The sequence below is a fragment of the Rhineura floridana genome, chromosome 4 (assembly GCF_030035675.1).
Source record: "Rhineura floridana isolate rRhiFlo1 chromosome 4, rRhiFlo1.hap2, whole genome shotgun sequence".
NCBI classification, from domain to species: domain Eukaryota; kingdom Metazoa; phylum Chordata; class Lepidosauria; order Squamata; family Rhineuridae; genus Rhineura; species Rhineura floridana.
The window spans coordinates 180,887,500-180,911,586 of record NC_084483.1 but is presented as its reverse complement, the minus strand read 5'-3'; the positions used below and the strand labels follow the sequence as shown (position 1 = coordinate 180,911,586).

At 45.5% G+C, this 24,087-nt stretch overlaps 1 protein-coding gene across 10 annotated transcripts in view; it reads right to left on the bottom strand.

Moving 5' to 3' along the window:
* Positions 1–24,087, bottom strand: part of PLEKHH2 (pleckstrin homology, MyTH4 and FERM domain containing H2) — a 167,218-nt gene that overhangs the window by 140,783 nt on the left and 2,348 nt on the right. For 4 of the 10 annotated variants that reach the window (XM_061625386.1, XM_061625387.1, XM_061625388.1 and 1 more), the window contains exons 1-2: positions 7,683–7,872; positions 1,587–1,716 (exon numbers count right to left, since the gene is read on the bottom strand). In XM_061625386.1, coding sequence (XP_061481370.1) covers positions 1,587–1,709 — 123 coding nt within the window. In that variant the 5' untranslated portion in view covers positions 1,710–1,716; positions 7,683–7,872. Of the gene's footprint in view, positions 1–1,586; positions 1,717–2,410; positions 2,433–7,067; positions 7,147–7,655; positions 7,873–10,615; positions 10,680–24,087 lie in introns of those variants that run through there. The other 6 variants (XM_061625394.1, XM_061625391.1, XM_061625389.1 and 3 more) reach the window with 6 other exon arrangements.

Below are 24,087 nucleotides of genomic sequence, written 5' to 3'. Positions count from 1 at the left end.
CTCGTATTAAACAGCTATGGTTGTTTTTGAGGAAATTTTAACAATTTCTCATGGTTGCTTGTCCTAGATAAACATTAAACCAGGGGTGGTGAGGCTAATCTGTGTCCCTCTAGATACTGCTGGACTGTAACTGCCATCATCTTCTACCACTGGCCATGCTGGCTGAGGCTGATAGGAGGTGGAGTCCAACAACATCCAGAGGGCCTCAGGTTAGGCATAAATTAAACTCTCTCAGTGATAATTTTGCTTTCAGACAATATTCTAAAACAAATACTGCAGCTGACTTTGCTTTGATTAATAGTCAGGAGAGTGGATTCATTCAGGCACATCTTTTACACCTTGGAGACCTTGTTAGTTTGCATCATTTTGCCCACAAAATGGATGGGAAAAATTCTCCCAACAGCTTTGTTAATCCAATATGTTTTGTTTGTATGAGAAAATGAAGAAGGCATTCATGAGTCTTCTCTGCCTCTGGTATAAAGAGACCTTTCTTGTTTCAAATATTATTTCGGTTCTTATGTAAGTTTAATGATTACATTGTCAGCATTTTGCTGATTGGCTATTGCTCATTGTTACAGCACCAATTCTGCCCTGTATTCCCAGCTGGCTGGAACAGCAGCAGGCCACCGTTTCAGTCCAAATGGCTATACAAAAACCTATCTGAAACAGGAAATACTATACAAATAATTACTCATTAATAGCTCAGCTATTTCAAACATTTTTTGACTTCAAAAGAAACACATTTACAATGAAATATTCTTGTCCATGACAACAGACAATGCTCAGCACAACTCACACAAGAAAGAAAGATACAACTGTGAGAAATGTCAATTAAGTTTCCGTTCCAGCTTAGTCAGTAGTCACATATCTGTCAGGATATATTAATATTTATGTTTTGGAAAGTTTGGGTATAACAAAAAAGTTATTGTTTATCAATGATATTAACTTCTTTTAGTTAATAAGCTTAAATTCAAATTATGTGAACATAAAATCTAGAAAATTCTGATGCAATATGGAGGCCCAAAGAGAAGGAGAAGGAAAGAGAGATGCAGAAAGCATGAGCTTGTTACTGGAACTTATTTCTCCCAGTAACGTAAGGTGGAAAAACAGCATCCACATTCAGATACATACACAGTTCCAATCTAGCAAGTGAAATGCATGTAGGAGCCTATTTATGCATGTGAATCTCCTTAGTTTGACAGGGACTGTAGGCCGCTATAATACTGCTCCCTATATAGAATAGTATAATTGCTTCAAAAATTTACTTACTTACAGTTTATTACGGTCATAGACCCGAAATACAAAATATCACAATACAACAACACAGTACACCTTATAAATCATTAAAAAGTTTTTCAAACATTTAGATTAAATTACTGTTACTGCAACAACCAGAAACCAAAAATATGTATATTCCCCAGGACTAAATAATGAAGAGGAAACTTGAACACAGGTCTAATGATTACTATAGTCAGATCAACCTGATTATACAATAGACATTTATTAAGTTAATTGGATATATAATTAAGGTAATTATAGATGGTTTACAAAATAATTATTATTATCTTGGACAGTTTAAGACCTACCTTCTCTGCCAACAACTCTCTAATTTTGCTTGCTTGGAGGCGGAATTTTATCAGCTGGGACTCCAGAGCTATACATCTTTCTTTCCAGTTTATTGTTCCCTCAAGTTCTAGAAACTCTGCCATATTTACGCTGTGGAGAGAAACGAACACACATTGAATATTCAATATAATTGTGTCTCCTTTTTAATATACATACACAAGATGTTCCTGTAAGAGCAATATCTAAACATGTTACTCAGAAGTATGTTCCACTTAATTCAATGGCATTTGCTCTCTAGTAAATGTGTGTAGGATTGTGGCCTTAATTTAACATGTTTAGTAAGACCTGAAGGGGGGGGGAAGAGAGAGAGAGAGAGAGAGTAAGTATACACACACACACAATTCTAGTGTTGGACCTCAACTTATTATTTGTTATTATATATAAAGTAAGCCGTCATGAATATTATAATATGCCACGGGATAAAATCTTTCCAGTAAAATCCACAGGGGCATTATATTGTGCAAAATGGTAAATCATCTAGATTATGAACTATCACCTGTTTATTATTCTAGTTTCCTAATCCTAACTGGGATTTTTAAAGACCAGTTTAATTAATTATTTTTATTTATTAAAATTGTGTCACTTAGTACACGAAGATCAAGTAACTTGAAACAACAGCATAAATAAAATACATATCTACACATTCACACAAAAACACATGAAATTCATTTAAAAATACATAAAACAACTCCCATAGCAACCACAGAAAGCTTTGGCAGCACCCTAACAGCAAAAACAACGTAATCATAGTCCATTAAAAGTCAGGGAAAAGGGAAGTTTTTACCAGCGAAGTCACCAGGCGGACCTCACTGGGGAGAGTATTCCACAAATGGGCAGCCACACCAGGAAAGCCCTCTCCCTTGTTATCATCTTCTGAGCCTCCTTCAAAGAAGGGACCTGGAGAAGGGCCTCAGATGAAGATGTAAAGGTCCAAGTAAGTTCACATCAAGAGAGCCATTCAAGCAGATACTGGGATCCTGAGGTGTAAAGAGCTTTATAGGTCAAAACCAGCACTTTGAAATGGGCTCAGAAGTGTACAGGCAGCCAGCGTAGCTGTAACTTTATTGCTGTTATATGATCTGTTCACCTCAACTCTGTAGGGTAGTTGCATTCTGCAGTAACTGAAGCTTCCAAACTGTTTTCAGAGGCAGTCCCACATGACGTGCACTACAGCAGTCCAATCTTGAGGTTACCACAGCAGAGATGACTGTAGCAAAATTACCTCTCTCAAGAAAGGGTCTTAGTTGAGCCACCAGCCTAAGTTGGTAGAAGGCACCCTATGCCACCTGTGCCTCAAATTACAATAATGGAACCATGAGAACCCACAAACAACAAAGACGCTGCTATTTAATGGATTTAAGCCACTTTTCAACACCTCAAAAAGTGGTTTACAAACTATATATTAATGGACATAATAAAAATACAATATTAAAACAATGGAGAATACCTTGGTTATAGTTAGCCACTGAACACCATTGTGAAAAGACAGGTCTTTAAGGTACTGAAGGGTGAGACTTGCCCAATTTCACCTGGTTATATCATGAACCCCCTTAAAAATGACATCCAAGATAAGCAACTCCTAGCTGAAATAATATTTAATTATCCACCACACTATTTACATGTACAACACAGTTTCCAATTTTTTAAAAAATAAACGCTATGCTATAGGGGTCACTCCTAGATAGATGACTAGAACCTGTCAGTGATTCACAGGAGCTTTGTAAGATCCAAAGATGAGTACTAAATCCTATATACATTTACCTGGGAGGAAACCAATTTAAGTCCATGGTTATTTATTTATTTAAAGCATTTTGGCTCTTCAGGCAAAAGGGCTAGTTAATTAGTCTTACTTCTAAGGACATAAAGATATTTTGCACTGTAAAGCAACTAGTCAATGTTATGATTTCTGGCCATGTGGATGAAAATAATATTCAATTAATGCAGGGGTTCCCATACTGTGGTCCATACACCATCAGTGGTCCACAGGTTTCATTAATGTGGCCCACATCGTGTCAATGAAGAACACACACAATTTGAATTCTACAGACTTCTATGCAATTCAAACAGTAACACTAAAAAGCACAAGATATGAAATAAAAGAAGCAATAAAATATAACTAAAATACAGCATTTAGTACAGTGCATTATAATTGCTACATCGGGCCTGATACAAAATTTAGTATCTAAGAGTTCTACCTTTCATGTGGCTATAACCAGGGTCATTGCTAGAACTTAAAAGATTCCAGGCACATAACACAAGTTTGCATATGCTAATTTATATGTTCAGATGCAAATAGGTTTTTGTCATGTGCCTTCAAGTTGATTATGACTTATGGTGACCCTATGAACCAGTGACCTCCAATAACATCTGTTATAAACCACCAGATCTTGTAAGTTCAGGTCTGTGGCTTCCTTCATGGAATCAATCCATCTCTTGTTTGGCCTTCCTCGTTTTCTACTCCCTTCTGTTTTTCCCAGCATTATTGTCTTTTCTAGTGAATCAAGTCTTCCCATTATATGTCAAACTATGATAACCTCAGTTTCATCATTTTAGCTTCTAGTGATAGTTCTGGTTTAATTTGTTCTAACACCCAATTACTTGTCTTTTTCACAGTCCATGGTATCCACAAAGCTCTCCTCCAACACCACATTTCAAGAGTTGAGCAAATTTAAATAATTGAGCAAATTAAGATGTTGAAGGCTGAGGGTCTCACTTGCACAGCACTTTACAACATGCTTAGAAGCCTTGGAGGCAAAGTAAAAATAATATTAAAAAAAACAAACTGGCATGAGGCCCAGCACAAAAGACCCTCTTCTAACAACACCCTTTGCTGTAACAGCAATTCAGTCTAACTTTTGCTGATGCAATTTGGATTATCCATCTCCACCTTTCCTATTTTAACTTTCCCCTTTTAATTTTGTTTGAAAGTTATTTTATTTGTATTGTTTAAAAATGCAGTTTAAAAAAATCTTAAGAATAATTACTTAAAACAATGGGTACTGTTTATAACAAATAGTATCGGAGTTTTTATTTTTGGGAGGTGTATACATAGGTGAAAACTGAAGTTTTGTGAGAACAAACTTTCTGCATGATAAACACAGTAACATTTTTAATGTTCAAGCATTTAATTGAGATACAAATATGATGCCACTCATATAATGATGAAATTTAGCCCTATTATTGTTAGTTTTGTTAGTTATAATTGCAGCAAATTATTTTGCTTTGCATTTTCCAGAAAGCAAAGGATTATGGAAATATTTGCTGGCATACTACATGCTGTTTACAATTGCAGTGAATGATCTTACTTATGAGTCAATGACTTCCCGTCTCTTGTTCAATTTCTCAAGGGAAAAATAAATGAGTTCATCACTTTGGCTTGCGTAAGTGCTCTGATTCAGCATTGTGAACCTACGCATATTTTCCCTCCTGAGCTGCTTTTTCTTTTTTAAAAACTAACAGTGCGATCCTATGCAGGTTAACTCAGAAGTAAGTCTTACTATGTTCTGTGGGGTTTACTGCCTTGTAAGTATGTTCAGGACTCTCTGTTTTAAGTTTGGTAAAAAATTATGTGATAATTATGGCATGAAACACTAATTCTGACAAGTCTGATTAAGCCAAGTTCTTTTTATATACTAAAGGGATATGTATAAGAATCAATTGTGATGGTTTAGCTGTCTTGATCTCTTTCATAGAAAAGGATTGGATTCATTTTCATATTTTAACCATGTAACATCATGTAATGGGCAAATATGTTGCATTAATCTGCGTTAAGTGGCTGGATAAGACAGGTGTGGGGAACCTTTAGTCCTCCAGAGGTTGCTACACTACAGTTCCCACCATCCCTGGCCATAGGCCATGCTTGCTGGGGCTGATAAAAGTTGCAGTTTAGCAACACCTGGAGGGCTAAAGGTTCCCCAAATCTGGGATAAGGCGTCTGTCGGAATGATACAGAATGGAAAGTAAGCAGATCCAGACAAAAAGATCTACCAACTTGAAACAGGAACGGAGCCATCAGTAACTCTATAAATGAAAGTTTATACACAGAAAAGAGAGAAAATTTGTTCCTATGTAAATTGCAGGGAAAACATTCAATGACTTCAGTGAGGTCAGGATTTTGCCCAAAATACTTTCCCAACATACAATGTAAACAAACATAAAATAGAAGAACTTTGTTACTTTTCATTATAGTAGGTCATTTCCCCTCCATTTAGCAACAGATGTCCTTTTAGCATGAGGGAATATAAAAATGTGATTTAAAACAAACACACTTCTTAAAAAATGAAGTGTTGTATTTCTAATCTTCAGCAGAGAAAGTAAAAGTTTCAGTTTGCCATCTGCAAGCCAGCTGAGGACATAAGATAGTGAAGTGTAACACATTAGTTCAGTAGGTGATTGTTCAGGGATGTAACAAAATGCCACTGAAGTTCATGGCAAGGATATTATGGATTTGTACACACACACACTTCAGATACCAAAGACAGAGAGGTGGCGATTACCTACCACTACAGCAAGCACTAAAGTCAACTGTTTTGTTTTGTTTTAATATACTGGACAATACCAGTCATCTGTAGATGTACATTGTAATTAATGTAATTTCCTTTTTCATCAACATGACATCTACTATCTTGTACTAGAATGTAAGAATATTATCTTCCTTCCCTCTAATCATGATTTTATAGTAGCAAAACTGTGAACACCTCTAGATGTTTGTAAAATAGCTTGTGATATTTTATAAACTTTTATACACTACCCACGAGAGACTGGGGGCAATCAGTTTTGCTAATGAAAAATAGTATGCCACTCCATTCCTTGCACTGGGCTCCTTTAAATGTCCTTGCAATTTGAGGCTTTTCACTTATCACAAAGCAAAAGATCATTGACCATGGTTCCCAGCTCAAGAACAGTTCAGAGTTCTGGGCGCCTGGCCAGCATGAGGAGCAGAAGAATCTTGGGGGTTGGCTTTCAGAGTGAAAACTCTGTACAGTGTAGAGGATGATGTTAACAGCTTTCTGTCTACAGCAGCACAGCAGACAGATACATCTGTGACACATCTCCTGCGGGAGATGAATAAACAAGGTTTGGAGTTCAAAGATATGAAGTCTGCAGAACAGCATCCTTATTAGGGACAAATCTGAGGCAGGACTTGAAAGCTGTTTTATATACCAGGATTCAGCTCTGGGGTATGTGAATACTAGAAGAAACCACGAGCATGTGCAGAGTGCCTTTCCCTCAGCACAACTAGTTCTCATGCTTCTGTAATATGGAGGCAGCATTTCCAAGGCAAAGTGTGTGTCTCTGAGGCAGATCAGAGCCCCAGTACCTCTTATTTTCCAACTTTAGCTCTGCCATCCTTTAATCCACCTGTGGGAGGCTTGCACAAGCCCAGACTGTTAAGCAGCTTGGCATGCAGACAACCTTGGCATGCACACACATCCACTTACCTGTGCAGCAGTACTGAACATCTGAACGGGACACTATGCTTGCAAGCCCCAAATCCCAGATGTCTCAGAACTGGTTGTACTGAAAGGAATGAAAGAGAAAGGCACTCTTTGCAGGCTCAGAAGTGCTGCCCTCTTTAATTAGCCCCCTTCACACATTCTGCGGCTGTGTCCTGGAGTGGGGATTCGAATTAGAGCCCTGCTGACCCCATGGCATGACATTACTTAGGGCATCTCAGAGATGCCTGCCTGATCCTTCCCCTACCGCCCCTTCATAGACGAAAGAAAGCTGAGGCAGAGCGAGAGAGCGGGGGAGAAGCGTTGATTGACCCAGTTGCAGCATTTCTGACAGACTTTTAAAGTCTGGGTCTCCCAGCCCAGCCCCAAGGTCCCCAAAGCAACTGCTGGGCCAAGTAACGGGAGAAAGAAGGGAAAAGAAGGGAAAAGTTGGAGGGAGGGAAACTAGTCGGGCTGTTGCTGCTACTACTGCTTTCGCTTCTCCCAGCAGGCGGCGGCTGCCTGTCCCGCCGTCTCAACTCTCACCACGTCCCTCTCTCCTCAGAGGGACAAGGGGGGGGAGTTAAGTCAAACCTGAGGGGAAGCGGTGGACTCCGTCACCTCAATGAACCCCACTGACGGGGCCCGCGCCTCTCCTTTCGCGGTGGGTCTCCGGCTTTCTCACAAGGACAGCCTTCTCCCCCGTCTTCCTCGGTTCGGAAGGCTTCCGCAGCGCCTGTCCCAACAACACCATCCCCGCGGTCCGTGAGGCAGGCAGCGAGGGGCCTGGACTGAACGGCAGCCGCGCCGGCCATTCAGCAAGCATTTAGGCGGGACTTGGAACCCTCTCCAGCCTCTCTGCAACGGGAGTGGCGGTTTCTTTGGGCCGAGGGCTCCGAGGGGGAGAGTTGATGAGGGGAGGAAAGGAGAAAAGGAGAAAAAAACCCAACAACCCTCAGCATCCCCCAGAGGCTGGGAAGCTATGAGAGTGGAGCTGAGGAAGGTATCCTGTATCTCTGCGGGACTCCAACGGCCTCCCATTATTGTTTGAAAGGACTTTTCGACACTTAACTCTACCTGAAAGCACGACACGTGCAGCCTAAGCCTGTGGAGAATTAGCCCACCTAAGCCCATTGATATAAATAGGTGTAGGCATGCCTAGCTCAGCATTAAGGTCTAGCTATCATTGTGTTTCAGGATTTTCTTTTTAAAAAACAGAACACCGAGAAGCGCTAAGGCTCAAGACCTCTCTAGAAGTCACCCCTTAAACACGGGAGGTAGATCAGGGTGGGTAGGTGGTTTAATAAACTTTGTTAGCTAAAGAAGACTGTTCCTGGCAACCTGAAGACCACTGATGAAAGACGTGTTTTTAAACTGTGTTTTAGAACATTTTTGTGTTTTAAAATGTTTTTAATTGTAATTGCATTTTTCCATTTTTCTTCTTTTTCTTCAACAGTTTTATGTTTGCCACCCTGTGCTCCTTTGGGAGGAAGGGTGGGATATAAATTCAGTAAATACATTTCAGCAGAAGCTGCTGCCTAGGCAGCTTGCAATAAAAAGGAGCAAACAATACAATCAAAATGCAACCATCAAAATTGCTGTTGTTAATAATACAACAGAGAACTGGCAACATCAAATCAATAAAAGCTGGCTAAAGTGTAAAATAACAAAACCAGCTACAGGAGATGAAGAAACAGCTGGGATAACAACAACAGTCTTCACCTATGCCCAGAAAGATATCAAAGCTGACTGAAGTATTCCAAATACAGATGTCACCACCCCAAATGCCTCATCTCTGGTTATCACCGGCTTAATCACAGATGGTAGCTAGTGTGACTCAGTAGAGGACCTCAAATTACAATAATAAGGTTTGAATATGCATTAAAGTACAGAATCCAAAGTGCCCCATCTAATGTATATTACTGTAAATCTATCTGTTTACAAAATTAACAAATTATAGAGTGATAGGATTACATATTCCACATAGCAGCTTATCATGGAGTCGGTGCTCATCATGTATGTGTTTTTCGCAGCATCCACATCTTCATCAAAATACCACTCCATATCCCACATGCCCCCTCTTTAATCAGGATTTACCATTTCTGCAGGGGGTTTGGCTTACCGGATTTTTTGTGGGAAATGGTCAGTCTAGATTAAATGGGAAAATAATATGGGGTGGCATTTTGATGAGGAGGATGCTGTGTGGTCACTGCACAAACCTTGTATGCATGAGCAGCACAGAGTCCACAATAAACGGCCATGTGGAACTGCCCAACAATGGAAACGGAAATAAAAAATCATGGGTTATGTGACTATAGTGAAAGCTTTGCCCATTTGTGTGTAGGCATTTCATGCAACACTTTCATTTTTATCTTGCTTATAATAAGTTAAACAGACTATGGTGCTTGCTTTTTTGCTTGCCTGTTCCCTGGAACGTTGAACACTTAAGGCCAAAAGCATAAAGAGATTTATCAACCAAAGTATAGAACAGAGAACTTCCCAATAAAGTTGTTTCTTGTTTGAGGGCATTTTTATGTGACTTGTGACTCTCTTCTTTTTTTCTCAGGACTCTTTATGGTTTCACTCTGGTCCCTGGCCAATACTGTATCTTCCCAGTGATGGTGGTTTACCTCCGGCCAATCCAAGCATTGTGCTACTGTCTGCCCAGTCACAGCTACAAGAGGACATTTTTAAATAAAGTGTTCCAGGGTCTGATTTTTAAGCATGCCTGTTACTATCGGGGTTTGCTGGCACAATACCCTACCACTGATCTGACTGTGGTCTAATAGCAAGGGCTTGGAGGTATGTTGTATACCTGATAGAGGCACCAACATATATCCCATAAACAATATTTTGTCCTTAAAATACTTAAGTGGGTATATAGAAATTTTTAACATAGGGGGACAGTGATATTTTCAGTCCTGTCTTTTCTGCTGTGGGCTTAGTGGCATATCTCTACCACCTGATTCTACAATAACTTTTAACGACTTTTAAAAAAAGGCAATTGATGTTTCTTTGCCCACTCTGTTTCTACCTTTCATTGTTTTACATAACTGTAAACAGGTAAAAGATACTCTGGCCCCAAGGCCGTCCTGGTTCTGAAAGTCCAACTCACTCACTCCCATGCCCCAGGTTGTATTTACCCATTTCAGCACCTCAGCTAATCATGATGAACATTGTCCAATGCTCCTGGCTGGCCCAGCAGTGAAGCCTGGATTGGGCCAATTGCCAATAGCTGAAGTGATCTAGGGTCTAGCAGATCAATTAATGGTCCAGCTCTGCCCCTTTCCTGCCCCAGAAACACCCAGCAGCAGGTTCTGCCTGTCCACATTATTGGCAGCCACTATAGAGACATTCATGAAAGGTGAGGCCTCTTGCCAGCAGATCTAGGCAGGGTGACACTTCTGCTGCATTGAAACCCTGTGCAGCAAACTGAGGGATTGGATTGCTCTGTAATTTTGCCTCTTTCCCACTATTTGTGTCACATGTGGCTATTGTTAATGCAGGACAGAATGTGGAAGAAGACCTGAGGCTACAATACTTTACCCACTTACAGCAGCTGTATGCGCTGGGCTTTCATTCTGTTTCCTGACTCCTAACTGAGCAGAGCAGAGGGAGCTGTCTCAGCTGGTCCACAGGAAAGGAGATACAAGCAAGCCAGCTTTCAGAGAGCAAGCAAACAGGGAGAGCAAACAGGAGTTTGACAAACGAGTTCAATAGGGGAGGTCAAGGGGGAGGTCCCTAAAAGAAATTAAAAAATTAAAGTTACTAATTCTCCTTGTACAGCTCACTGCATACCAGTGGGACTCTCACGTTTTCCCTGAAGTAGGACAGGACAAAGCACAGGCCACTCCAAAGCAAGTGTTAGAAAGAAACAAAAGGCAGAAGAGAATATGAACGAGAAGGATACTCCCGTGGTTGTGACCTGCAAGGTGTGTGCCATGTTTGTTTTCTTGCCTGAGAACAACATGGCATACACGTGCAACAAGTGCAAGTTCGTGGCACTGTTGGAAGAAAAAGTGAGAGGCCTGGAACGGTGGGTGGCAGAACGCTGGAACAACAGCAGCAAAGAGAAGTGGAGGTGGAAGAACAACAGCATGTGGTAGCAGAAGAGGAGACTGCTTTGGAGAGGAACAACAAAGTGGAGGAAACCCCGTGGGAAAGGGTGACAGGAGCAAAAGAGCTAGAAGACACCCTTCACCAGTGGAACTATCAGTGGCGTCACTAGGGTTGGTGTCACCCGGTGCGGCCCTCAGCGCCTTGTCTCCCGAGAGTGCGAGCAATCACGCACGCATAGCGTGCGGCCAAACAACAGGGCCTGGGAGCGCGCCACCACCTCGCTGCCGCCGCTGCCACCACCTTCTAACAGCCGAGGAAGGCAGCCGGTGCGGCACGCGAAGGCTCTCGTTGGAGTCTAGGCGGTGCCTGGGGGGGCGGCTCTGGGTGTCACCCCCGTCTGGTGGTGTCACCCAGTGCGGCCTGCACCTGCCACACCGCCCCAGTGACGCCCCTGGGAACTATGGAACCGCTTTCAACCACTCGAGGATGAGACTGGAGGACAGCCTGTGATGGAAGAATTACAGGAGACCCTGTGCGACAATGAACAAGAGGCTGAAACTCAATCAAGCAGGGGCAACAAAACCATGCCCCACAACAAGAAGAGAAGAGTACTAGTAGTGGGAGACTCCCTACCGGGAGGTATCAAAACCCAAGTATGCCAAGAAGATCCGTGGACGCGCCATGTATGCTGTCTACCAGGAGAATGGATTAGAGATGTGACAGAAGGGTTGCCATCACTCATCAAGCCCACCGACAGATCCCTTTCTCCTCATCCATGTGGAAACAAATGATACTGCCAAATGGAGCTATGAAGAAACTACATCAGACTTTGAAGCTCTGGGAAGGAAACTCAAGGACTTTGGGGCTCAGATAGTTTTTTCATTCATCCTTCCAGTACTTAGAAGAGGAGTAGAAAGGGAAAGAAAAATATTCCGTATGAATTAATGGCTACGAAGGTGGTGCCGACACAAGAGATTTGGATTCTGGCACCATGGACTATGGTTCCTGGAAGATGGACTGCTGGCAAGTGATGGGTTGCATCTCACAAGGACTGGGAAGAATGTGTTTGGCCACAGCATGGAGAAGTTCATCAGGAGGGCTTTAAACTGAATCTTAAGTGGGAGGGAGACGTAAACTTGGTGGCAATGACTGATGAAGGCTTGTGCACAGTAATGGCAACAAAGAGATCGGTTCTAATAGGGCCTAGTAGCAGAAAAGTATAGTAAGGAAGCCACGCCATAAATCACATGGTCTTCGATGTCCGTATACTAATGCGCAGAGCATGGGAAACAAGCAGGACAAACTTGAACTCTTAATACAGGAGGGTAATTACTACTTGATAGGTATAATTGAAACTTGGTGGGATGACTCCCATGACTGGAATACAGCAATTGAAGGATATAACTTGTTCAAAAAGAACAGAAGAAATAAAAAGGGAGATGGAGTCATGCTATATGTTAAAAATATATATCCCTGCACAGAAATACAGGAAGATGAGCTTGGTAGCTCCACTGAGAGTATCTGGATTAAAATTAGTCGGGCAAGTAATAAAAGGAATGTGGTGCTTGGAGTCTACTACCGACCACCCAATCAAGGAGAAGACGAGAATATAACTTTTGAAAAGCAAATAGCCAATGTTTTGAGGAGGCATGATGTAGTAGTAATGGGGGACTTCAATTATCCTGATATCGGTTGGGAGACAAATTCTGCCAAACACGGCCCCTCCAAGAAATTTCTGACTTGTGTTGGCAATAACTTTCTCCTACAGAAACTGGAGGAAGCAACCAGAGGATCAGCTATCCTGGACTTGATTCTAACCAATAGAGATGATTTGGTGGATGACGTGGCAGTTATGGGAACTCTGGGGGAAAGTGACCACACCATACTTGAATTCTTGCTTTTAACAGAAGCAAAAGCTGAGAGTAGCCATACGTGCACCCCGGACTTCAGGAAAGCTGATTTTAATAAACTCAGAACAATTGTAAGTACGGTTCCATGGCAAGCGACCCTAATGAGAAAAGGAGTCCAAGATGGGTGGCAGTTTCTAAAAAATGAAATTCTAAAAGTGCAATGGCAAGCAATTCCAACAAGGAAAAAAGGGGGGAAACAGCAGAAGTCAATGTGGCTTCACAAAAAGCTTCGAGATGACCTGAAAACAAAAAAGGACACATACAGGAAGTGGAAAGAAGGCCAGGCCACAAAGGAAGAGTACAGGCAGGTATCACGGAATTGCAGGGATGGCGTCAGGAAGGCTAAAACAGAATGAGCTGAGGTTAGCGAGAGATGCTAAAAGCAACAAAAAAGTTCAAGTACATCCATAGTAAAAGAAAGAGAAAAGAAATGGTGGCACAGCTACTCAATGAGTGTCAGGCCCAGGATGTGACTCAGGAACCAGACCAACGGCTGTAGTTAATTCGTGTTTTATTAGGGTAATGTCCAAACAAAGACTGCGTTTTCTCATGAAGCAATACAGGGATACAGGTCCTGCGGCATTGGGAGAAAGTTGACAGAGCAAGGGACTTCTTCCCGCCTGTTCTTTAAGAAGGGGCCAAACGGGCGCGCAATCTTTCGCTCCTCCTTAACTGCCCCTCAGGTACTGCCCGCCTTCCCCCCCTTCTCTCCTGTCTTTTCAGCTGTCTGCGTGTGCGCGGTGAGGGGGGAAGCATCACCCCCTCCTCTTCTGAAGTTTCCGATTCCAGGATGGGGGATAGGGGAGGGGCTGATGGTAAACTGCCTCCCCGCTTTTCGGCTGTGAGCAGCCCTCCCTCTTTCCCCTCTTGCTCTGAGCCTGAAAGAGGGGGAGGCGTGAGAATGTCCAGGGAGGGCTCAGGCTCCCCGTTGCTAAGCGACCTTATCACTGGCAGTTCCTCTGTTTCGTCTTCGCTCCAAAGGGGGGAAGTTCCTCCCCGTTCCCTCTGCCATCCATCCGAATACTCTTTTCCCAACTCTCTGGGATCCAGCTCCCCGGGATTGGGACCCCAGCTCTGCCTTCCGACACCATCCCCCCTCCCAGGCTGTGCCCCCCTCCCCTTGTCTGGCTTGGGACGGTGGGGAAAACGTTGATGGAAAAGTTTTACCAATTCTGGAGCATGCACATCAGCTGCATCTTCCCATGATCTGTCAGCCACCCCATAGCCTTTCCAGTGAATCAAGTACTGCAGCTTGTGGCGTCTGATCCTGGAATCTAAGATCTCCTCAACTTCAAACTCAAGCTGCTCATTTACCAGGAGTGGAGCTCCGGGAGGTTCCTCCGGCTGTAACTCACTGGGAGGGGCGGCTTTCGTTAAGAGGGATCGATGGAACACAGGATGTATTTTAAACGTGTCAGGCAGCTTCAGTCGGTACGCCACGGGATTGATTTGAGTTTCTATTTCGAAAGGACCAACCCTCTTGTCTTGTAATTTTCTACATTTGCCCGGCATCTGGAGGAAGCGGGTGGACAGCCATACCTGGTCTCCCGGTTGAAGGGGGGGGCCCTCCTTCCTGTGCAGGTCAGCAACTTGCTTGTACTCCGTTTTGGCTTCGTTTAACTGCTGTTTCAGTGTCTGTTGCGCCGCTTGCAATTCCTTAAGGAAGTTCTCAGCTGCCGGTACCAGCATTCCTTCTGAGCTGCTTGGAAAGACTTTAGGATGGAATCCATAATTAGCGAAGAACGGGGTTTGTTGAGTGCTGGAGTGCAGAGAATTGTTGTAGGCGAACTCTGCAAAATGCAAATATGATACCCAGTCAGTCTGTTGATAGGACACATAACTTCGTAAATATCTTTCCAAAACGGCGTTCAAGCGTTCCGTCTGCCCATCTGTCTGGGGGTGATGGGCGGAGGAGAGTTTTAATTCCGTCTGCAACTGTTTCCACATTGCTCTCCAAAATTTGGCTGTGAACTGAGTTCCTCGGTCTGAGACTACGCTGTTTGGCAATCCATGCAGCCGGTAGACTTCTTTTATGAATAACTTGGCCGTTTCTTTAGCCTCTAAGGCCCCTGCACAAGGAAGAAAGTGTGCCATTTTGGTAAGTAGATCCACCACTACTAAGATGGCTGTCATTCCTTGGGACTTGGGTAGATCAGTTATAAAATCCATGGAGAGGTCCTTCCAGGGTTCGTGTGGGACAGGCAACGGTTGTAACAGTCCTGCTGGTGTCCCTGTTTGTGTTTTTGTCCGCAGACAGACAGAGCAGGACTTTACATAACTCTCAATATCCCGACGCATTTTAGGCCACCAGAAGTCCTTGGCCATGTTCTGAATGGTCTTGTAAATCCCAAAGTGTCCCGCTGTGATGGAATCATGACACTGGCGTAGGATTCTGAGCCTTAATTCCCCTTCTGGCACAAATCTGGCGGTTTTGAACCATAACAGTCCATTTCTCCAGTGAAAGGTTACTTCTGAGTCTTGACCTTGTCCCGTCTCCTGCTGATATTTTAGCATGTCTGCATCTTCTTGTTGTGCCTTTTTGAGTTCCTCTTCCCATGAAGGCTGGCATACTCCCAACGTTAATTTCTCTGGCGGGATTACGTACTGAGGCTGGTCCTCGGATTCACTTTCTTTGTATTGTGGCTGTCTGGATAAGGCATCCGCTCTCTGGTTTTTGGCTTGGGCATGGTAAGTAATCTGGAAGTTAAACCTAGTGAAGAACTGGGACCATCTTATCTGTCTCTGGTTCAGCTTTCTGGCGGTTTGGAGGCTTTCAAGATTCTTGTGGTCGGAGCGCACTTCAATTCGATGAGAGGTCCCCTCTAGGTATTGTCTCCAGTTTTCAAAAGAGTCCTTGATGGCCAGCAGCTCCTTCTCCCAAACTGTGTAGTTCTTCTCTGCAGGCTTTAACTTCCGAGAGAAGTACGCACAGGGGTGCAGCTCCTTCCCTTCTTGGTCTAATTGTAGCAGGAACCCCCGATGGCAAAATCTGAAGCATCTGCTTCCACTATGAAAGGGCGGTTCGGATCAGCAAAGCGCAGAATGGGCTCAGTAGCAAACCTCTTCAGCTCCTCAAAGGCCTCGGTGGCGTTCTCTGTCCATTGAAACTTCTTCTTCCCCCTTAAACAGTCAGTCAGAGGAGCTGTTAATTTGGAAAACCCTGGAATGAACTTTCTGTAATAATTGGCAAACCCCAAAAACCGTTGTACATCCTTTTTGGTGACAGGTTGGCCCCAGTCCAATATGCAGCTTACTTTCCCTGGGTCCATCTCCACGCCTTCCGCTGAGATTCGATATCCAAGAAAGTCTAGAGACTTGAGGTCAAATCCACATTTCTCTAATTTAGCATACAGGTGATTTTCTCTCAGTCTCTTCAACACCGTCTTCACATGCTGGTCGTGGTCTTCCTGGTTCTTTGAGAACACCAGGATATCATCTAAGTAACAGATTACATACGTGTCCAACAAGTCTCTAAACACGTCGTTCATGAATTTTTGAAAAATTCCTGCACTTCCACAAAGCCCGAACGGCATGACCAGGTATTCATACTGTCCGTAAGTGGTCAAGAATCCTGTTTTCCATTCATCTCCCTCCTTCATTCTGATCAGATTGTACGCTCCTCTCAAATCCAACTTCGTGAAGATTTTTGCAGAGCGCAGTCGGTCCAGCAACTCTGAGATCAGGGGCAGCGGGTAGCTGTTGGGGGGGTGATCTGGTTCAATGCGCGATAGTCGTTACAGGGTCTGAGTTCCCCCCCCTTCTTTTTCACAAACAATAGTGGCGCTCCAGCAGGGGATTGTGAGGGGCGTATGAATCCTCGCCTCAGGTTTTTATCCAGGAATTCCTTCAGGGCCTCCCTCTCATTCTCTGTGAGAGAGTAGATTCTCCCTGATGGGATGCTGGCTCCTGGCACTAGGTTAATCGCACAGTCGTAAGGGTGGTGGGGGGGTAAAGTCTCTGCCTCTTTTTCATCAAACACATCTTTGAATTCTTCATACTTTGGCGGCAGGGTCACTTGCTCGATCTTCTGCACTGCCCCCGCTAGGGTGTTCTTGATTCCTTCAGGTTGACAGTTCTCCTGGCAATACTGTGAGGTGAACCACACCACCGCCTCCTTCCAACTTATTTTGGGTTCATGCTTTGCTAGCCAGGGCATTGCCAGAATCACCTCAAAGTTCGAGAGATCTGACACGTATAGCGAAATGAACTCTTCGTGCCCAGGGATTTGAAGTTTCACTTCCTCCGTGGCTTGTGTCACCCCTCCTGACTTCAGGGGTCTCCCATCGATAGTCTCCACAGCTAGGGGAGCGTCCAGTTTCCACCGAGAAATTCCATGACGCTTGACTAACTTTGCATCAATAAAATTTGTGGAGGCTCCACTGTCAATTAAGGCAGTGGAATTAAACACCACTCCTCTGGAAGTTGTAATCCGAATAGGCAAGACCAACACCCCCTTTGAGGGAGGTTGGATCGTTGGGGGCCTTTATACAACGCTGCCCCCAGTCCACCGGCCTGCACGTGGACTGGGTGTTCTAGTTTCCCGACGGCTCGGCTTTCCCCCCTTTCAGTCCACAGTCTCTGGCCACATGGCCCGGCTTTGAACAATAAAAGCATAAACGTTCCCGGCGTCGTCTTTCCTTTTCTTCTTCCGACAGTCTTGGCCTAGCCCCTCCCTGTCCCTCAGTTGCATTACCTGCCATCCCTGCAGTGGGAAGGGTCTTGTTGCGGGATGCCGAGGCTGAGTATCTCGGGACCTCCTGCTTCCTTTCCAGGCGCCTTCCTTCCATCCGGTGATCTATCTGTAGGCATAGCCGGATGAGCCCTGGTAGGTCAGTGGGGGGGGGGAGGTCCTGGCCAACTCATCCAGGATTTCAGCATTTAATCCACTCTGGTACATAAACATCAGGGCGGCGTCATTGTAACCAGTTTCCTGGGACAGAATTTTAAAAGCGTTAGTGTACTCGGAAACAGTCCCTTTAGCTTGCTTCAGAGCGCCTAGTTGCCGCGCTACTGTTTCAGCCCTTTGCGGGTCTTGAAACATCTCGGTCATCTCCTGTATAAATCCTCTGTACCTTCCTAAGACAGTATCCTTTCTCACGAGATACGGAGTCACCCATTTTGCAGCTTCTCCCTCCAGGAGGCTAATCACGAAAGCTACTTTAGCCCCATCGTCTGGAAATTCCGTGTGCCTGACATCCAGATATAACTCACATTGAGCCACGAAGGTTGCCAACTGATCACTTTGTCCCGCGTATTTTGGGGGCAATCCAATGGGAACCTTTACTACGGCAGCTGGAGGGGCTGTTCGCATCTGGTCTATCGTGGCCTTCAAGGTTTGATTATCCGTCTTCAGCGCCTTGACTGCTGCTAGCAGGGCTTGAACATCCGTCTGCAAATCAGCTACCTTAGTCCTCAAGAGTTCCACTTCTTCCATCTCAGAAGTGGGGTTCGTCCCCCCCGCTGCTCCCTTTGACATCTTGTCCCAGTCAAGTGAAGAGAGCGTTGAGGGTGATTTAGGTGGCTCTGTCAAGCTGTCAGGCCCAGGATGTGACTCAGGAACCAGACCAACGGCTGTAGTTAATTCGTGTTTTATTAGGGTAATGTCCAAACAAAGACTGCGTTTTCTCATGAAGCAATACAGGGATACAGGTCCTGCGGCATTGGGAGAAAGTTGACAGAGCAAGGGACTTCTTCCCGCCTGTTCTTTAAGAAGGGGCCAAGCGGGCGCGCAATCTTTCGCTCCTCCTTAACTGCCCCTCAGGTACTGCCCGTCTTCCCCCCCTTCTCTCCTGTCTTTTCAGCTGTCTGCGTGTGCGCGGTGAGGGGGGAAGCATCACCCCCTCCTCTTCTGAAGTTTCCGATTCCAGGATGGGGGATAGGGGAGGGGCTGATGGTAAACTGCCTCCCCGCTTTTCGGCTGTGAGCAGCCCTCCCTCTTTCCCCTCTTGCTCTGAGCCTGAAAGAGGGGGAGGCGTGAGAATGTCCAGGGAGGGCTCAGGCTCCCCGTTGCTAAGCGACCTTATCACTGGCAGTTCCTCTGTTTCATCTTCGCTCCAAAGGGGGAAAGTTCCTCCCCCTTCCCTCTGCCATCCATCCGAATACTCTTCTCCCAACTCTCCGGGATCCAGCTCCCCGGGATTGGGACCCCAGCTCTGCCTTCCGACAATGAGGATGGCAAAATGATAACAGATGACAAAGAGATGGCAGAAGTGCTCAGTTCGTACTTTGGCTGAGTCTTCTCCCAAAAAGGGGTCTATGACCCTTCCGGGAAACATGAAGCAGGCAGGATTGAAGCTTGAGACTGATAGACAAATAGTCAAGGAATACCTAATCACTTTGAACGAGTTCAAATCGGCAGGGCCCGATAAACTGCATCCTAGAGTTTTGAAGGAACTGGCTGAAGTGAGTGGCTCAGGGGTTACATACCCTGCCACCTGTGCAGCCATGGGCAAGCTGCATAATCCCAAGGAGCCCAGTTGCCCCCAGCTGGCAGTTGCGGACAGGGAAGGGGCTGGCTTGTGCAGCTGTGGCAAGATGAGCAGGCCCTAGCCAGCTGGGGAGGACCAGCCTCAGAGGGAGGCAATGGTAAACCCCCTCTGAATACTGCTTACCATGAAAACCTTATTCATAGGGTAGCCACAAGTTGGGATCGACTTGAAGGCAGTCCATTTCCATTTTCAACTTCCCTTGTAGACTGTGGGAATGCTGTGGACATAATATATCTCGACTTCAGCAAAGCTTTTGACAAAATGCCCCATGATATTCTGATTATTCTGCCTGCCTGCTTGCCTGGGCTTCCTGCTCGTGCGTTGTGGCTGCCATCGCGGGTTGGCCACTACTGGGGCATCGGGGCGTTGCTGTGTTGCTGTCGCCGTGCCGCTTGCCGTTTGCCTGTTGCCTGGCGCCATCGTTGCAGCTGTGGGCCGTCCTGATCCTGGGGTGCGCTGTTGGTGGGACGCTGTTTATATCGCCATCGTGCTGTCGTCGTTGCCATTACTTGCCCGCCCAGGTTGGCTAGGACCTTATCGCCGTGACTCGGACCAAGTATTCCACAGTTAATACAGCTTCAATGCTTCTGCTCTGATTTATCATTGCGGCCGGCTGCGACTACCATTCTGGCCGGCTATCACAACCCGGTTCTTGTTTTATATTGGTGTATGTATGGATGTATAGTTGTATGAATGTGTGTGTGTGTATGAATGTGAATTGGATTGAAATGTATTGATTTAGTTGAATTGTATTGATTTAGTTAATTAACTTAATTTGATGTAAATTGATTGGTTTAATTGATTAATTAACTTAATTTGATGTAATTTAATTGGTTTAATCAATTAATTGGTTTAATTAATTTGTTTTAAATTGGTAAATACTGCTGCTATAGGGTACGGAGGCGGGTCTCCGGACGAATTTTATTAGGGTGGGTGGCCTGCTGATAAGCAGATAAAGATAGAGGCATGTGCAAGCCGGAGAGGGAGGTGGGGGGCCAAGTTATAGGAAGTTTGGGCGGCAGGCGCCGGAAGGGTGCTGCTAGCAGACCACGCCGGAATAGGGGAACACGGGACAGATGCATTATATCCATCCCATGTTCCGGGTCTGCTCAGAACCAGACGAAAACTGGGGGACGCAAGGTTCCTACCGACCTTCGACTGCTGTTATGTAATGCCAGGTCTGTGGCTCAGAAAACCTCGCTCATCCATGATATGATCTTGGATGGGCGCGCAGACCTGGCATGTATTACGGAAACTTGGCTGGACGAAGCCTCTGCTCCAATTCTTGAGGCCATGTGTCCGCCAGGTTTCCGTTACGCACAGCAGCCGAGGGTGGGAAGGCGGGGAGGGGGTGTGGCAGTCATCTATCAAGAGTCCTTGGTTTTTGCCAGACCTCCCCTCCATACGACTCAATTTGTTGATTGTATGTACTGGAGGTTGGGCCCGAAGGGCAGTTTAGGGATCTTGTTGGTGTACCGCCCACCCCGCTGCACGGCAGATTCCCTGGCCGAGGTGCTGGAGGTGGTCTCGGCTGTACGGGCATTGTCCCCAGAGCTGTTGGTTCTGGGTGACTTTAACGTGCATGCCGAGGCCGCTCTCATAGGAGCCCCTCGGGATTTCCTGGAAACCATGGCTTCCTGGGAACTGTACCTAAGTAATACTGGGCCCACCCATGTAGCCGGTCATGCTCTCGACCTAGTATTTGTCCTGGGAGAGGAGAGAAGTGGTCTGAAGTTGGGAGTGATTCTTGCCACTCCTGTGTCATGGTCAGACCACTACCTGGTAAATATGGACTTCTCGTTGCCATGCCCCCTCCACAGGGGTGAAGGACCTATTAAAATGGTCCGCCCCAGACGCCTGATGGATCCAGATGGATTCCTGACTGCGCTTGGGGAATTGGAACCTGCTGAAGGTCGCCCGGTCGAAACCCTGGTGAAGGAGTGGAACGTGGGGATCACCAGGGCATTAGACCGGGTGGCTCCGAAACGTCCTCTCCCCCTGAATAGAACTCAGCTAGCACCATGGTATACACCACGGTTGCGTAGTCTGAGACAGGAGGTGAGACGACTAGAGCGCCGGTGGCGGAAATCCCGCTCCGAAGATGTCCGAACACAGGTTAGAGCAGCAGTAGCTGCCTACCAAGTGGCAATAAAGGTAGGAAAGAAGGCTTTCTTTGCTGCCTCTATTGCGTCTGCGGAGTGCTGTCCCAGGAGGCTGTTCCAGGTGGTCCGAAGCCTGGTCGGTCCAGTTGCTCAGGGACCCTTGGAACAGTCAAAGGCCTCCTGTGACTTATTAGCAAAACACTTCGCCGATAAAATCGAACACTTACGGAGCTCGATCCCGTGCGCCGTGGACACAGTGGATGAACCAGAGTTGGCCAGTTGCATGCCAGTAAATTGGGATCGGTTTCAGCTTCTCCCTTCTGAGGAAGTGGACAAGGTGCTTTCATCTGTGAAGCCAACCACTTGTCTTACTGATCCTTGCCCTTCGTGGCTCCTTGTGAGCTGCAGAGAGAAATTGGGCGAGGGGATCAAAGCAGTGGTAAATGCATCCTTGAAAGAGGGTGTGATGCCATCAGCCTTCAAGGAGGCAATTGTAAAGCCCATCTTAAAGAAGCCCTCCTTGGATCCCCAAGTATTCGATAACTTCCGCCCAATTTCGAATCTGCCATTTCTGGGCAAGGTCATTGAGCGAGTGGTGGTCAACCAGTTGTCAGCACACTTGGATGAAACGGATTATTTGGATCCATACCAATCGGGTTTCAGGACTGGTCACGGAACTGAAACAGCCTTGGTCGCTCTGGTAGATGATTTGAGGAGGGCATTAGATAGGGGAGAATCCACCTTTCTTGTCCTCTTCGATCTCTCAGCGGCTTTTGATACTGTGGACCACAGTATCCTTCTGCTTCGCCTGGAGGGATTGGGAATTGGAGGCACTGTATTACAGTGGTTCCATCCCTTTCTCTCTGATAGGTACCAACAGGTAGCGTTGGGGGAGGAGGTATCAGACCCTTGGCCTCTCAATTGTGGTGTGCCACAGGGCTCTATCCTCTCTCCCATGCTATTTAACATCTATATGAAGCCGCTGGGGGCAATCATCAGGAGATTTGGGCTGCAGTGTCATCAATATGCGGATGACACTCAGCTCTATCTCTCGTTTAAATCTTCACCAGAGTTGGCTGTGGAGACCTTGTCCAAGTGCCTGGAATCCGTGAGTGGATGGATGGGAAGGAATAAGCTGAAGTTGAACCCTGATAAGACCGAGGTACTACTTGTGGGGGACAAGAGAAGATTGGGCGACATTGACCTGAAGTTCAACGGGGTGAGTCTACCCCTAAAGGACCAGGTCCGCAGCCTTGGGGTTGTGCTTGATTCCAGGCTGTCCATGGAGGCTCAGATTTCGGCAGTGAACCTGGCAGCCTGGTACCAACTACACCTCATACGAAGGCTGCAACCCTACCTTCCTGTTCACCAGCTCCCACTAGTGGTACACGCCCTGGTCACCTCTCATTTGGACTACTGTAATGCGCTCTACGTGGGGATACCCTTGAAAACGGTCCGGAAATTACAACTGATACAAAATGCGGCGGCTCGACTACTTACGAATAGTCGCCGCCGAGATCACATCACACCAGTGTTGTTCGACCTACACTGGCTACCATGTTTTCCGAGCCCAATTCAAGGTGTTGGTATTGACCTTTAAATCCCTACACGGTTCCGGCCCAGTTTATCTCACGGAGCGCCTTCAACGCCACCAATTATGCCGCCCGACAAGATCGGCCACACAGGGCCTTCTCTCAATCCCGCCAACAAAAACAGCCAGATTGGCGGGTACAAGAGAGAGGGCATTGTCAGTGGCGGCCCCCACTCTTTGGAACTCCCTCCCACAAGATCTCTGGCACGCCTCTTCTTTAAATGTGTTTCGGAAAGCCTTAAAGACCTGGCTCTTTCAGCAGGCCTTCGGGGTATCTGGGGAGGGTTAATTGTTATAATTGAAATGCCTCCTGCCCAGTTTTAATATTGTTGCTGCAGATGTGTTGTTTTTATATTGTATTACTGTATTTTATCAAATGTATTTTAACAATTTTGTAAGTCGCCTAGAGTGGCCATTGGCCAGATAGGCAACGAAGAAATTAAATTTATTATTATTATTATTATTATTATTATTATTATTATTATTATTATTAGCAAGCTAGCTAAATGGAACAACTATCAGGTGGATCCACTGTTGGCTCCAGAATCGTACTCAAAGAGTGCTTATCAATGGTTCCTTCTCAATCTGGGCGGAAGTAACAAGTGGGGTATCGCAGGACTCGGTCCTGGGCCAGTGCTCTTCAACATTTTTATTAATGACTTGGATGAGGAGGTACAGAGCATGCTTATCAAATTTGCAGATGATACAAAATTGGGGGGACAGCTAATACTGTGGAAGACAGAAACAAAATTCAAAGGGACCTTGATAGGCTGGAGCATTGGGCTGAAAAGAACAGAATGAAATTCAGCAGGGATAAATGCAAAGTTCTACACTTAGGAAAAAGAAACCAAATACACAGTTATAAGATGAGGGATA